Below are 12,417 nucleotides of genomic sequence, written 5' to 3'. Positions count from 1 at the left end.
GATGGGGTGATGGTCAATTGGACTGTATTCCATTACACCCCTGACTTGTAACGCAGATTGAATGCTGACCAGGGGGAATCAGGAGGCATGCTACCTGGGGCAGAATTCCCATCCTCTGATCTGCTCTCACAGTATAGTATTTATCTGACTAGTCCAGATAAACGTTCGGGAGAAGTCAAAATACAAACGAAAACTGACATTATTTCACACAATGTCCTTGAGGAAAAGCACGTAGAGAATGTTTGGTGGATTGTAAAAGATACATCTTTTGGAAAGTGCAGAAGACAAGCGAATTGCAAATGATCCTCTAGCCGCATTTTTATAGATCAGATAGAACAAGAATCTGATGAATACAGTACACTTTAATGTCTGTGACCTCTGGTTATCGACGATGTGGAGGAGCCAGTGTTGGACTGGGATGGACAAAGTTAAAAATCACACAACACCAGGTTATAGTCCAACAGGTTTATAAGGAAGCGCTAGATCCTTCATCAGGTGGTTGTGGAGTATAAGATCATAAGACACAGAATTAATAGCAAAAGATTACAGTGTCACACATATCACAATCTTGTATAATATATCTCTGTAATCTTTTGTTCTAAATTATGTGTCTTATGATCTTATACTCCACAACCACCTGATGAAGGAGCAGTGCTCCGAAAGCTAGTACTTCCAAATAAACCTGTTGGACTACAACCTGGTGTTGTGTGATTTTTAACTTGTTTATCGACCAGTCATACCACTGGGAAGAGTTTCTCCTTATTTACTCCAGTTAAATGATTTGTGATTGTAAACATCTCACTCAAATTTCATCATCTTAGTTCTAAGAAAAATAAATTCAGGTTCATTTAATCCATGACTATAATCTTTATCCTAGGAGCCAGAGTAAACATCTCATCTGTACCTTCACCAAAGTCTTCATACTGAGTGTTGCCCAGATCTTTTTATTGTTGAGCACAAAAGCAGTCAATGACGAAATCCAGAGCAATTTTTTGGCAAAGAATGCTGATACTATACACAATAAACTTAGTGATAATTATAATAGACAAAAATAACACTAGTAGAATTACAACTCAGTGGTGAAATGTATGCTTTCTGATTATAGTTTTCTACTGTCAGCAGAGGTGTTATTCTCTATAATATATACTTACTATATTTAACTCAACATTTCAACAGTATGTGGAAGGGCCAATTTAAATCTAACAATGGGGCAGGCCAAATTGCATGTTTAAACACTGTAATCTGATATAGGAAATATAAATCTCTTTGGTGATAGAAAAGTTTTGTTCTCAATGATTACCTTCAGCACACAAACACAAATCTCAAGAAATTAACAATAAAATAGCACATTTAAATACCTGACAACCCAAAACTAGATTAGCCAGATGGACCAAACTGATCATTTTGAGACTCTGCATTTTATGACATTTCTAAATATCACCAAGTCCAAATAAAACACAGACCAACAGGAAAGAATAGGTTAATGGAAATAAACTAAAACTGGGTACCACTGGTAGAAAATTAATTTCACCCTTTGGATTACTTGCAGTGTGAGTTTCAATAATGATCTCTGAAATAAAATGATGGAACAATTGCTCAAATCTTTTGTTGCTTCCTTCCACTCATTGGACATGAAATATAAGTGAGATATTTTTCAGTATTAATTTTATTATAACCATGTACACCAAAAACCAGTACCACTATTCATAAAAAAAAGCATTTTTAAAAAATATACGTCTTCATCAGCGAGATGGGAGCATCACTGCCATTTATTGCCCAGAGGGCAGTAAGGGGCCGACCACATTGCTGAGAGTCTGGGGTCATGTTTAGACCAGTAAACTGGGTAAGGGTAGTAGATTTCCTTCCCTAGTGAACCAGATGGGTTCTTACAGCATGTTCACTCGCGGTCTATTTCAGATATTTTAAAAATTCAATTCAAAATTCACTGTCTGCCATGGTGGGACTGGAACCCACACCCCTGAACATTAGGCTGGGGTTCTCGATTGAACGTCCAATGAAATTACCACTATACCACTGCCTCCCTGCATGTTGTCTACATTGTAATTCTTCTCCCCACTTTGACATTTTGTTGGAAACAAGTGGCCAGAGTACATGTGCATGTTACATAAGCTATCATCGAATCCAGCTGTCTAACCCAACTATGCCTCACCGGCAAACTCTAATCACCTTCTTCAGTCTGTACCTCTTGATAAGCACCTACTAACTCTCAACGTTGAATTACCTGTTTCTGTCAAAGGACAGCGCAGAACCCAACCCATTGTCAATTTTTATAGCTCTATCTGCCGCATTTTGATAAGATGTGTCAGAGCTTCTCAGTGTGAGTTAATCAGAGTATGGGTGAATGTGGGTGTTTAAGTGGCAAGGGAAGAGGGTGAAAGCTGGGTAGAGTTAAAGCTGCAAAAGCCTGGCAGGGTGGTACCTGATATCAACTGGCGGCTGTGGTTTCGGAAGAGGTACGGGGATTGGAGGGTTGGGAGGGCAGTGTCAGCAGGAAGACAAAGGTAGAGTTGGGAGGGTGTCAGTTGTATCATCAACTAGGAGTTAGATCTGACAGGAGGAGAGGTTACATCACACCTTTTAAATTCTCTACCCCTATTTGAGTGTAAATACAATCCTTGCAGTGTGGAAGCAGGCCATTTGGCCAAAGAGCATCCCACCCAGACCCACCATCTCAGACCTACGTCCCTACTGTATTCCTCTGTAACACTGCACTGTCCATGGCTAATCCAGGAGAAAGCGAGGACTGAGGATGCTGGAGATCACAGTCGAAAAGTGGTGCTGGAAATGCTCAGCAGGTCAGGCAGTATCCGAGGAGCAAGAGAATCGACATTTTGGGCATACGTTCTTCATCAGGCTTATGCCTGAAAATGCGATTCTCCTGCTCCTCAGCTGCTGCCTGCTGTGCTTTTACAGTGCCACACTTTTCGACCATGGCTAATCCACTCAACCTACTCATCCCTGGACTCTTTGGACAGTAAGAGGAAACTGGAGTACCAGGAGTAAACTCACGCAGACACAGGGAGAATGTGCAGGCTCCACACGACAACCAAGAAATTGAACCCAGCTCCCTGGCACTGTGAGGTAGCAGTACTAACCACTGAGCCATCACACCTCTCTGTTGAGGCCGAGAATGATTTATGATCTCAGGGAATCAAGGTACAGAGGGGAAAATGCAGCTGGAGGTGAAGATCAGTCATGAACGCATTGGGTGTTAATACAGGCTCAAGGGCTTGTTTGGTTCACTGCTGTCCCTGTTTCTTATGTATTCTCCAAACTCCAGTGAGAACTGGAGAACTGTGTGCACTGGATAACTTTAAGGTTCCCAAAAGCTATACAAACCAAGTTATAACTCAGGAACTATCACTGATGTTATGATGCCAGCTGATAACAACATTGGACAAGTCAAATCCCAGAGTGAAACCTGGCTTGATAGTTTATATGTTTAATTTTTGTGGTTAGTTGCTACCATGGTTAGTTACTGAATATATTCACACAAAGCTGTCAATGTGATTTTTTCTGAAATAATCATGCTTATTACACAAAAGGAAACCAAACACAAATGTAGAAAGGTTTACAGAAATTATACTTTAACCTTTGCAGATACTAGATCCACTGAAACATGACTCTGATTTTAACTCCTCAATGTCTTATCTGGCTCTTTTTAGTTTTGTTGCCCTAAGCCTCTTTTTAGTTCTGCAGGTTTGAACAGCTATCCCACGCACAGCTTGAAGACTTGGCAAACCCTCACTATCTGGATATTCTACAAATTAAATTCTCCCAGTCTGGAGATTTCCACACAATGAACAGATTTACCTTCTGCTGAATATAAACTAATCTCTGAACTAGGCTCAAACCACGAATGGTTGCTGGTCTTTTTTTCCCCGTATGTCATACAAGTTCCATTTTGTATAGACAATCAATTAAGCTCCAGGGGGACGTCATAGCCTAGAGGTATTGTCATTAGACTAATAATCCAGAGATCCAGGCAATGTTTTTGGGACCTGGATTTGAATTCCATCACATCAGATGGACGCACTGCCCCACCCTGCTCAGCTGATGTATCAGTATCATGTTGAACACGCTGAGTGTGAAAACAGCTTAGAATATATTCTGGGTGGGAACTTCAATGTCCACCACCAACAGTGGCTCAGCAGCTGCACTACTGACTGAGCTGGTTGAATCCTAAAGGACATAGCTAGCAGACTGGTCTGTGGTAGGTGATGGAAGCCAAGAGGGGAAAACATACTTGACTTCAATCTTACCAACCTTTCAGATTCAAATGCGCCTGTCCATGACAGTATTGATTAGAATGACTTCCACACAGTTCTTGTGAAGATGAAGTCCCATATCTCATTGAGAATATGCTCCATTGTGTTGTGCAGCACAATCACTGTGCTAAATGGGATAGACTTCAAACAGCTCCAGCAACTCAAGAATGGATGTCCATAAAGTGCTATAGGTCATTAGCAAGCAGCAGAATTGTACTCTAACACACTTGTAACCTTATGATAAGGTGTATCCTTCACTCTACCACTACCATCAAGATGGGGGAATCAACCCTGTTGTAATGTAGAGTGCAGGAGACATTCCCAGGAGCAGCACCAGAACCAAAACCGATGGATCAGATCTAAGCTCTGCAGTCCTGCCACATCCAGTCGTGGATGGTGGAAGACAATTAAACAACTCACTGGAGGAGAGAGCTTCACAAATCTCCCCATCAGTGCAAAAGGCCAAACCAATTGCAGCTTGAAGTATTAAGTGGATAACCCATGTCAGTCTCCACCAGAGGTCACCAGCATTATACTTATCAGTCTTCAGCCAATTCAATTTTCTCCATTTGATATCAACAAAAGCTGGCTACTATAAAAGCTATGGGTCCTAACAATATTCAGGAAATAGAAATGAAGTGCTTCAGAATAGCCACAACATAGCCAACATGGAAAATTGCCCAGGTTTTTCCTAACAGTACAAATCCAAACTAGCCAATTATTGTCCCATCAGTCTACTTATGATCATCAGTCAAAAGTACTATCAAACATTAATAACAGAGCTGACTTTCAGAGATGAGATGGGAATGACTGCCCTTGACACTTAGGCTGCATTTGTGAGAGTATGGCATTAAGGAGTCAGAGCAAAACTGGACTCAATGCAAATCTGGGGAAAACTATCTGCTGGCTAGTCATACTTGACACATGAGAAGATGGTTGTGAATTGTGGAAGTCAGTCATCTAAATCTGACATCGCTGCAGGAGATACTCGTGGTAGTGTCGTAGGCCCATCTATCTTCAGCGGCTTCAGTGATCACCTTCCCTCCAACATAAGGTCAGAAGTGGGGATGTTTGCTGATGATTGCACAATGTTTAGCACCATTTGTGACTCCTCAGATACCGAAGCAGTCCAGGACTAAATGCAGTAAGACCTGAACAAAATCCAGGTTTGGGATGACATATGATATTGTCAAGACACACAAATGCCCAGGCAATGACCATCTATAACTAGAGACAATCGAGTCATCACCCCTTGACATTCAAGTGGCATTAACACTGTTGAATCCCCAATTATCAGCATCTTGGGGGTTACCATTAGCCAGAAACTGAACTGAATTAACCGTGTAGATACAAGAGCAAGTCAGAGTCCAGGAATCCTGCAGTGAGTAACTCACCTCCTGATTCTGCAAAGTCTGTTCACCATCTACTAGGCATAAAGGAGAGTGATTGAATACTCTCCACTCTCCAACAACACTCAAAATCCAAATCAATTTCCAGGATAAAGTGGGCCACTTGATTGGCCCAAGTTCCCTTCAGGCCTCTCACCGCTTTGACTGGCAAACATAAATGCTGCCTACATCAAATGGACTACAGTGGTTCAAATTAGCTTATCTCTACCACCCTCTTAAGGGCAACTGGGGATAGGCAATAAATGTTGGCCCAGCCACTAAATCACACATCCCATGATAAAACTAGAAATCCTGCAGGCTGAAATCAAAGCTTTCTTCGAACTGATGCATTAACTTTGCCATTCCAAATGACTTTCTGAAAAGAAACATTTATATTGACAGAACTGAAAACAAAATCTGTGTCTATTTTAAAAATCTAAATTATCAAATGATAATGTAGATACTATGTGCTTTTACCAGAGGAGGCCAGACATCACTGATGGTAAGAAATGCATCAAATGTGTCTAATCTCCCCAGTGAGCTCTAGATCTTTTTTCAAATTTGTCTCCAAATTCCTAGGACATTGAGACTGCACTTCTACAATGGATCACACGAGATTAAACCAGAAAATGCAAGTGTTACATTGCTGATCTGCTTTGAGGCTTATAGATTAAGTAACTTCGATAGGGTTACAGCCCTTCTCCCATCAATGCTGAGTCTGTGACTATCCAGCTAAATCTGGTTTTCAGACCAGGCCCCAAGATCTCAGTAAGTTTCACGGGCCTTGAGAAAGGTGCCTGATGTAGACTGCTATGGCCTGCTCCTCTCTGACGGGATCATGGAGACAGAGTTGGTTTGGTGCAAATTAGCTGCTGCATGACCAGAGTGGAAATGACCTAAGTTTTGAAAAGTCACTACATAAACCAAGTCTTTCTCTTTCCTTAACCTCCCTTTAACTAGTTGAAACAGAGAAAAGGGTGAAAATCTAACCTGGGTCAGCCGCTTGCTTCTTCTTGGCTCGTTGAATAATTTGGTTTTCATTGGTCATCTTCACATCCTGATCTTCCACTTGGTTACTGTGCAAGAATAATTAAATAAAACATCAATGAACATGTTCAATGGTGTAAGGGAGATATGCTGCTTTTTGAACTGAAAAATGCTGGAGATCACAGTGGGTCAGGCAGCATCCATGGAGACAGAGCAAGCTAACATTTTGAGTCTAGCTGATTCTTCATCAGAGCTTTCTCAGCTTATGCTAATTTTCACTTGATCTCTTCATAAAAGCCTAAACATATCCAATTGTTGGCATCATAATTGGCACAGAGCCTCAATTTTTAAACAAAATTACAAGGGCCACAGTAGCACCTCATTTTATTTCCCTTTTCATGCAAAGTGAAGTATAAAATCTCTCTGCATATACAACAAATACATACACACATTTAAAACGGGGAAGTATACCTTTGGGATTGTTACAGTATCAGGAGATAATGGCTATCCTAAATAAAATAGCTGCCAGCAAATGACTCAGGTTACCAGAAATACTCTAGGTACTGTCAGAACTCTACTGATGAATATTACGCATTTTAATATTTTGCACCTTTTTAAAGATGTGGCATGTACTGCCTGAAAGGGTGACAGAAGCCAATTCTGAAAGAAACTGCATAAATATTTGAAAATGAAAATCTTTACAGGGCTATGGGCAAAGTATACAGGAATTGGTAAAATTGGATAGCTCATTCAAAGATATAGCACAGACATGATGAGCCAAATCACCTTCAATGTTGTAATATTCTATAAATTTTCAATCTCCCACTGCACGGAATAGATGTTTAGCCAACAAAACAAGAAATAAAAAGTTTTACCAGTTCGCTTGGCACCTGTTAATGGTTACTAACTATAACCTTCAGGTCTCAGTAATGAGTTTCATCATTTTACAGCATGAACACTTTCTTCCATGTTTATTACCCATCCCTACACCCACGATAGGTCACGACAGGAGTTGCTTTCAGCATAGCCAACCCATTTACACACAGTCATAGCCTCCATATCCAGCTGCTTTTCTTCCCTGGCTTACGATCTCAATGCCTTCGTTTGTCTAACTTTTTTTTTCCTCTTTCTCTCTTCACCAAGCTGCTCAGTCCTTCGTCCCCACCTCCCCAATTCCCACACCACCATCATCATGCTACCTTTTCCTAGCTGCTACCTGAAAAAGGATCACTGGACTTGAAACAAACTCTGCTTTCTCTCCACAGATGCTACCAGACCTGCTGAGTTTGTGTTTTTTTTTAAATATTCTTTTGGGAACAGATAGTATATGCTTGTGATTTTTAAAAATTTATTCACAGGATGTCGACATGACTGGCTAGACCAGCATTTATTGCCAGCCCCTATTTGTCCAGGGGACAGTTAAGAGTCAACCACATTGTTGTAGGTCTGGAGTCATTTGTAAGCCAGACCAGGTAAAGATGGCAGTTTCTTTCCCGACAGGACATCAGTGAACCAGATGGATTTTTCCAACAACTGATAATGGATTCATGATTGCCATTAGAGTCTTAATTCCAGTTTTTTTATTGAATTCAAATGCCACCATCTGCTGAGGCAGGATGAAACCCAGGTGTCCAGAACATTACCTGGGTATCTGGATTAACAGTCCAGCGGTAATACCATTAGTCCGTTGAGATATGAGATATCAATGGATGGAAGACTGTGTTAACCAAGTTTGAGTTGAAAATGACATCACCTCATATCAATTCAAACTGGGACTATGAATTTCAATGAATGGAAAACAAAAGACATGTTGTTAAGTAAAATAAAGCACGAGGTAGCCAACATATTCATGGTTGAAAATGTGTTGCTGGAAAAGCGCAGCAGGTCAGGCAGCATCCAGGGAACAGGAGAATCGACGTTTCGGGCATAAGCCCTTCTTCAGGAATTTTCAGCTCTGATCTCCAGCATCTGCAGACCTCACTTTCTCCTCAAACATATTCATGGTATCTAGAGAGCAAACTAGCTATCTTTGATGACAATGATAGGATTGAAACACTACAAAAAACCACAATTAGTTTACCACATACTCAATTGTTTTTATTGTTTTGTGGCTTTAGATTAAAGAAGCAAACATTAATTTTAAGAAGATTGTATTGACAGCTAAAACAATTTATAAGGTCCCCCGAAAATGGCTCTTCCCTTGCAAAGTTTATTAGTTGGCAGTTAACGTAAAACAGTCTCCTTGGCATTGTTGAAGTTTTTGCAAAGAATAATTCACTTCCTTCTCTAGTTACTCAAGATATTGCAATACAATGACACAGCATTTTCAAAACCCACCCTCTGGTGTTTAGACTCTACTCCCAAAGAATTGCAGCTGATTGAATTCCTTTCCCTTAATATAGTGGCTGACTTCCATTAGTCACAATCCCAAATCCTTTAAAAGCAGATGCTACCATCAATTTCTATAAAACTAACCATTGAGCCTTCTGCCATTGAAAACCACTGTTCTCAGCCCTAATTTCCTTTAATAAAAATCGAAAGAACTGCGTGATGCTGTAAATCAGAAACCAGAACAAAAATTGCTGGGAAGGCTCAGCAGGTCTGGCAGCATCTGTGCAGAGAAATTAAAATAACCATTTCGGCATCCAGTGACCTTTCCTCAGAACTGATGGTAGCTAGGAAATGTCAGTTTATATGTAGAAGGTGGAGTAGGAGGGGGAGGGGTGAGGAGTAAACGAAGGTGGGTTTAGAGCCCAAAGACAGAGAAGAACAGTTGTACAGGCAAAGGAGTGGTTAACGATCTGGCTAGGAGGGTGAATTGCTATTACTGGAGACAGTTAGTGGCTGACATTGGGCTGTGTATATTCGCAGACTATGTGATTACAAGGTCTGATGTGTGGGGCTTGGCCTAAAGTTGTTGAACTCGACAGAGTTCAGAAGGCTGCAAGATCCCCAAACGGATCTTTCCAGCTTGCATTGAGCTTTGCTGGAGCACTGCAGCGTGCTTGAGACAGAGATGTTGGCCAGGGAACAGGGTTCCATGTTAAAGTGTTCGGCAACTGAAATTTCCCTTACCTGTCCACTGAGCATTGTTGCTTTAAAATCTATTCTGATTATTTCAATTTGAATCTCACCAATCATGTATTTGTCCAGTCTTAGCGCTACAGCCAAAGAGATAATCTACACCTTCAAATGACCATGACCACAGTACATTATTTCCCTTGTTCACTCTGCAGTCACAAATTTCTTCGAAAATTTCTCTGCCATTATCTATCAAAGCAGGACTACATTCAATTGATTCCACAAATATGAGGCACAGAAACTTTATTTAGCAACAATAAATAATCTATTTGATTTGATGTACCTTATAACAGTATTTCTCTCTCTATGTGTAATCCTCTCATCATTAGTGAAAAGGATAGTATGATATGGGATAATAGGTTCACAAGTTGGCAGGATACCACGGGCCACAGGACTCACAATATTTAGGATTCCATTGTAGACTAATAAATCATCAACAAGTAGCTGTGAAACAACAGAATATGAAGTAATCATACAAGTAACACTAAACACCAAATTAATTTTACTTTTTGCATCAATAGATCACAGAAATTATGCTAATGTAAAACTTAAAAAAAAACTGTTTCATTATATTTCTAAATGACAATTGCAATTCCCAAGTCTTTATAATTCATTTAATTCTATTTTAAAAAGGTATGGCTGCAGATCAAAATTCACTAGTTATATTTACCAGTTATAGCATCAACAATAATGCACTTACAATCTTTTCTTAGCAAACATAGGCTGCAAAACAATGGCTGGCCACAGTGAAATTCCTGAAAAGGTATGATTATGTTATATAAATTAGATAATTATGCTGATGACATGGGTGTATCCAGTATAACCGTTGGCTACTAAGAAGCATACAAGTAATAACTTAATTACTTTGATGCATTTATGATGACATACCCCAAATTCTTTCACCCCTCTTTGAGGGGTTTTTGAATAATTCCAGAGTTTAATCATTGAAACTGCAACAGGTTGATCAAAAATGATATAAACCCGATTTACCTACAACAGAAAAGAGTAATTTATATTCAAAAACTCTCATAACATTCACAACAGCATATGGATTTGTGCAAGTTGTTCTTACTGCAGTGATGAAAATGACAAGCTCTTTATAGCTATTAACATAGTTTACTACAGCATTACCCTTTATTATCTATTCATAGTTGTCCAGTTTCACAAAATGAACAAAACTAAAGACAATTAAAAAGCAACAACAAGTGCACATAATTAATCAGATCCTATTCTCTTCAAAATAGAGCAACTACTGGACAGAAATTGTGCTTCTTACCAATCCAGGAAGAATAGGAGCTAACCACATGTGTCTCCCATCATTTGTGTCATTTATTCCATCAATTAATTTGTCTGGGGTTCGAACATCCCCCGAAACACTTTCTAAAACATTCACACTATCTGGAAAAGCAGAAATGTCTGATAACAGAGAGTTAAGAACATTCTGGACAATAAATTTATTTGATCAAATTTCAACAACAATCATTTTTCTTTATATTGCAACAGATGTAGATTGCTTAGCTACATTTAATCAACAGCAAGTATGAAACTGCAATATTTCACTGATTTAGCAGATTAAATTAAAACATTATGAATTTTGGCTGCATCCAAATGAATGATAAGTATTGCAATAGTAAGACTGATATCCCTGCGCTCCTATGCCCTGACCGATATCTTTGCTTTATACACACAATGTGTACCCTTTTCATATTGTTTTGAATGTGGTGTACTGTACCTTTAAGAAAGTTAAAAGCTAGTAGAACTACTTGACAGTACCAAGTGTTCTGAAAGAAAAATAATGTAACATTTGGTCGAACAACTTGAATAGCTGGTTGTCTGGAGTCAAAACAAATTTGAATCTGGCCAATCAATTTAAATTATACCCCAAGATACCAACCTCTAACCAAGTTTGAATTGAGGACATTGACAATCTTAAAAGCGAATGACACAATCCAATGCTTTGGGGTTATAAGGCCAGAGAAAATTGAACAGTTGGGAGAACTGCCAAGCCACCAGCATGTAAAGACTGCCTGAAAAATAACTCTCTTAAAGGTACCTTTATCAATCGGTAACCTGTGAAGCAGAATCCCCAAGATGAAGAAAAGACAACAGGAATATAGAGAAGAACCAAAAACTGCCTGGTTTTGAGATAAAAAGCTTTGTTTTATAAATCTTAATCAGGGGGCTTTATCGGACTGGTATTAAAGAGGAGAAGATAAAAGATAGGTTACAGGAAGGAGTTGTATATAGTTGTTAGGTAATTATTCTCTGTTATGCTTTAAGAAATAAAGTTGTTCATTTTTATTTTAAATAGTTCTTGGCCTCTTGAATTTTGACAGATTACTGCATGGGATAAATCTGCTCTGTGTTGTTGGTTTAAATTAAACAAGAGGGTTTACCCCGTGTTGTAACAATATGGGATAGGATCTTAATACAACTAGTCGTGTCAATAATTCATTCCCCTTAATCAAGATTTGCAATTCCAAAAGATGAATAGTGACTGTAGGGGAACAGAGGACAGGGAGTAGATGGGTCATTAGCACAGAGGAAAGAATGCATCCAAGTGTAGTCTGAACAAATTGTTTTAGGACCGTAGAGTTGATTGGTGAATAACTAAAAAGCAAATATACCAAAAATGCTTTCAGTAAAAACACAAAATAAGATTTACAAATCCA

The 12,417-nt window shown here is 39.3% G+C and overlaps 1 protein-coding gene across 3 annotated transcripts in view; it reads right to left on the bottom strand.

Moving 5' to 3' along the window:
• katnip (katanin interacting protein) overlaps nt 1-12,417 on the bottom strand; it is a 152,760-nt gene that overhangs the window by 3,014 nt on the left and 137,329 nt on the right. For all 3 annotated transcript variants that reach the window (XM_087997997.1, XM_043711164.2, XM_043711166.2), the window contains exons 24-27: nt 11,022-11,161; nt 10,634-10,735; nt 10,029-10,189; nt 6,668-6,753 (exon numbers count right to left, since the gene is read on the bottom strand). In XM_087997997.1, coding sequence (XP_087854123.1) covers nt 6,668-6,753; nt 10,029-10,189; nt 10,634-10,735; nt 11,022-11,161 — 489 coding nt within the window. The remainder of the gene's footprint in view (nt 1-6,667; nt 6,754-10,028; nt 10,190-10,633; nt 10,736-11,021; nt 11,162-12,417) is intronic.

Source organism: Chiloscyllium plagiosum, unplaced genomic scaffold (assembly GCF_037043375.1).
Source record: "Chiloscyllium plagiosum isolate Xiang-an unplaced genomic scaffold, Cpla_swu_hap1 HiC_scaffold_20, whole genome shotgun sequence".
Lineage (NCBI taxonomy): Eukaryota > Metazoa > Chordata > Chondrichthyes > Orectolobiformes > Hemiscylliidae > Chiloscyllium > Chiloscyllium plagiosum.
This window is presented reverse-complemented; position numbering and strand designations above follow the sequence as displayed.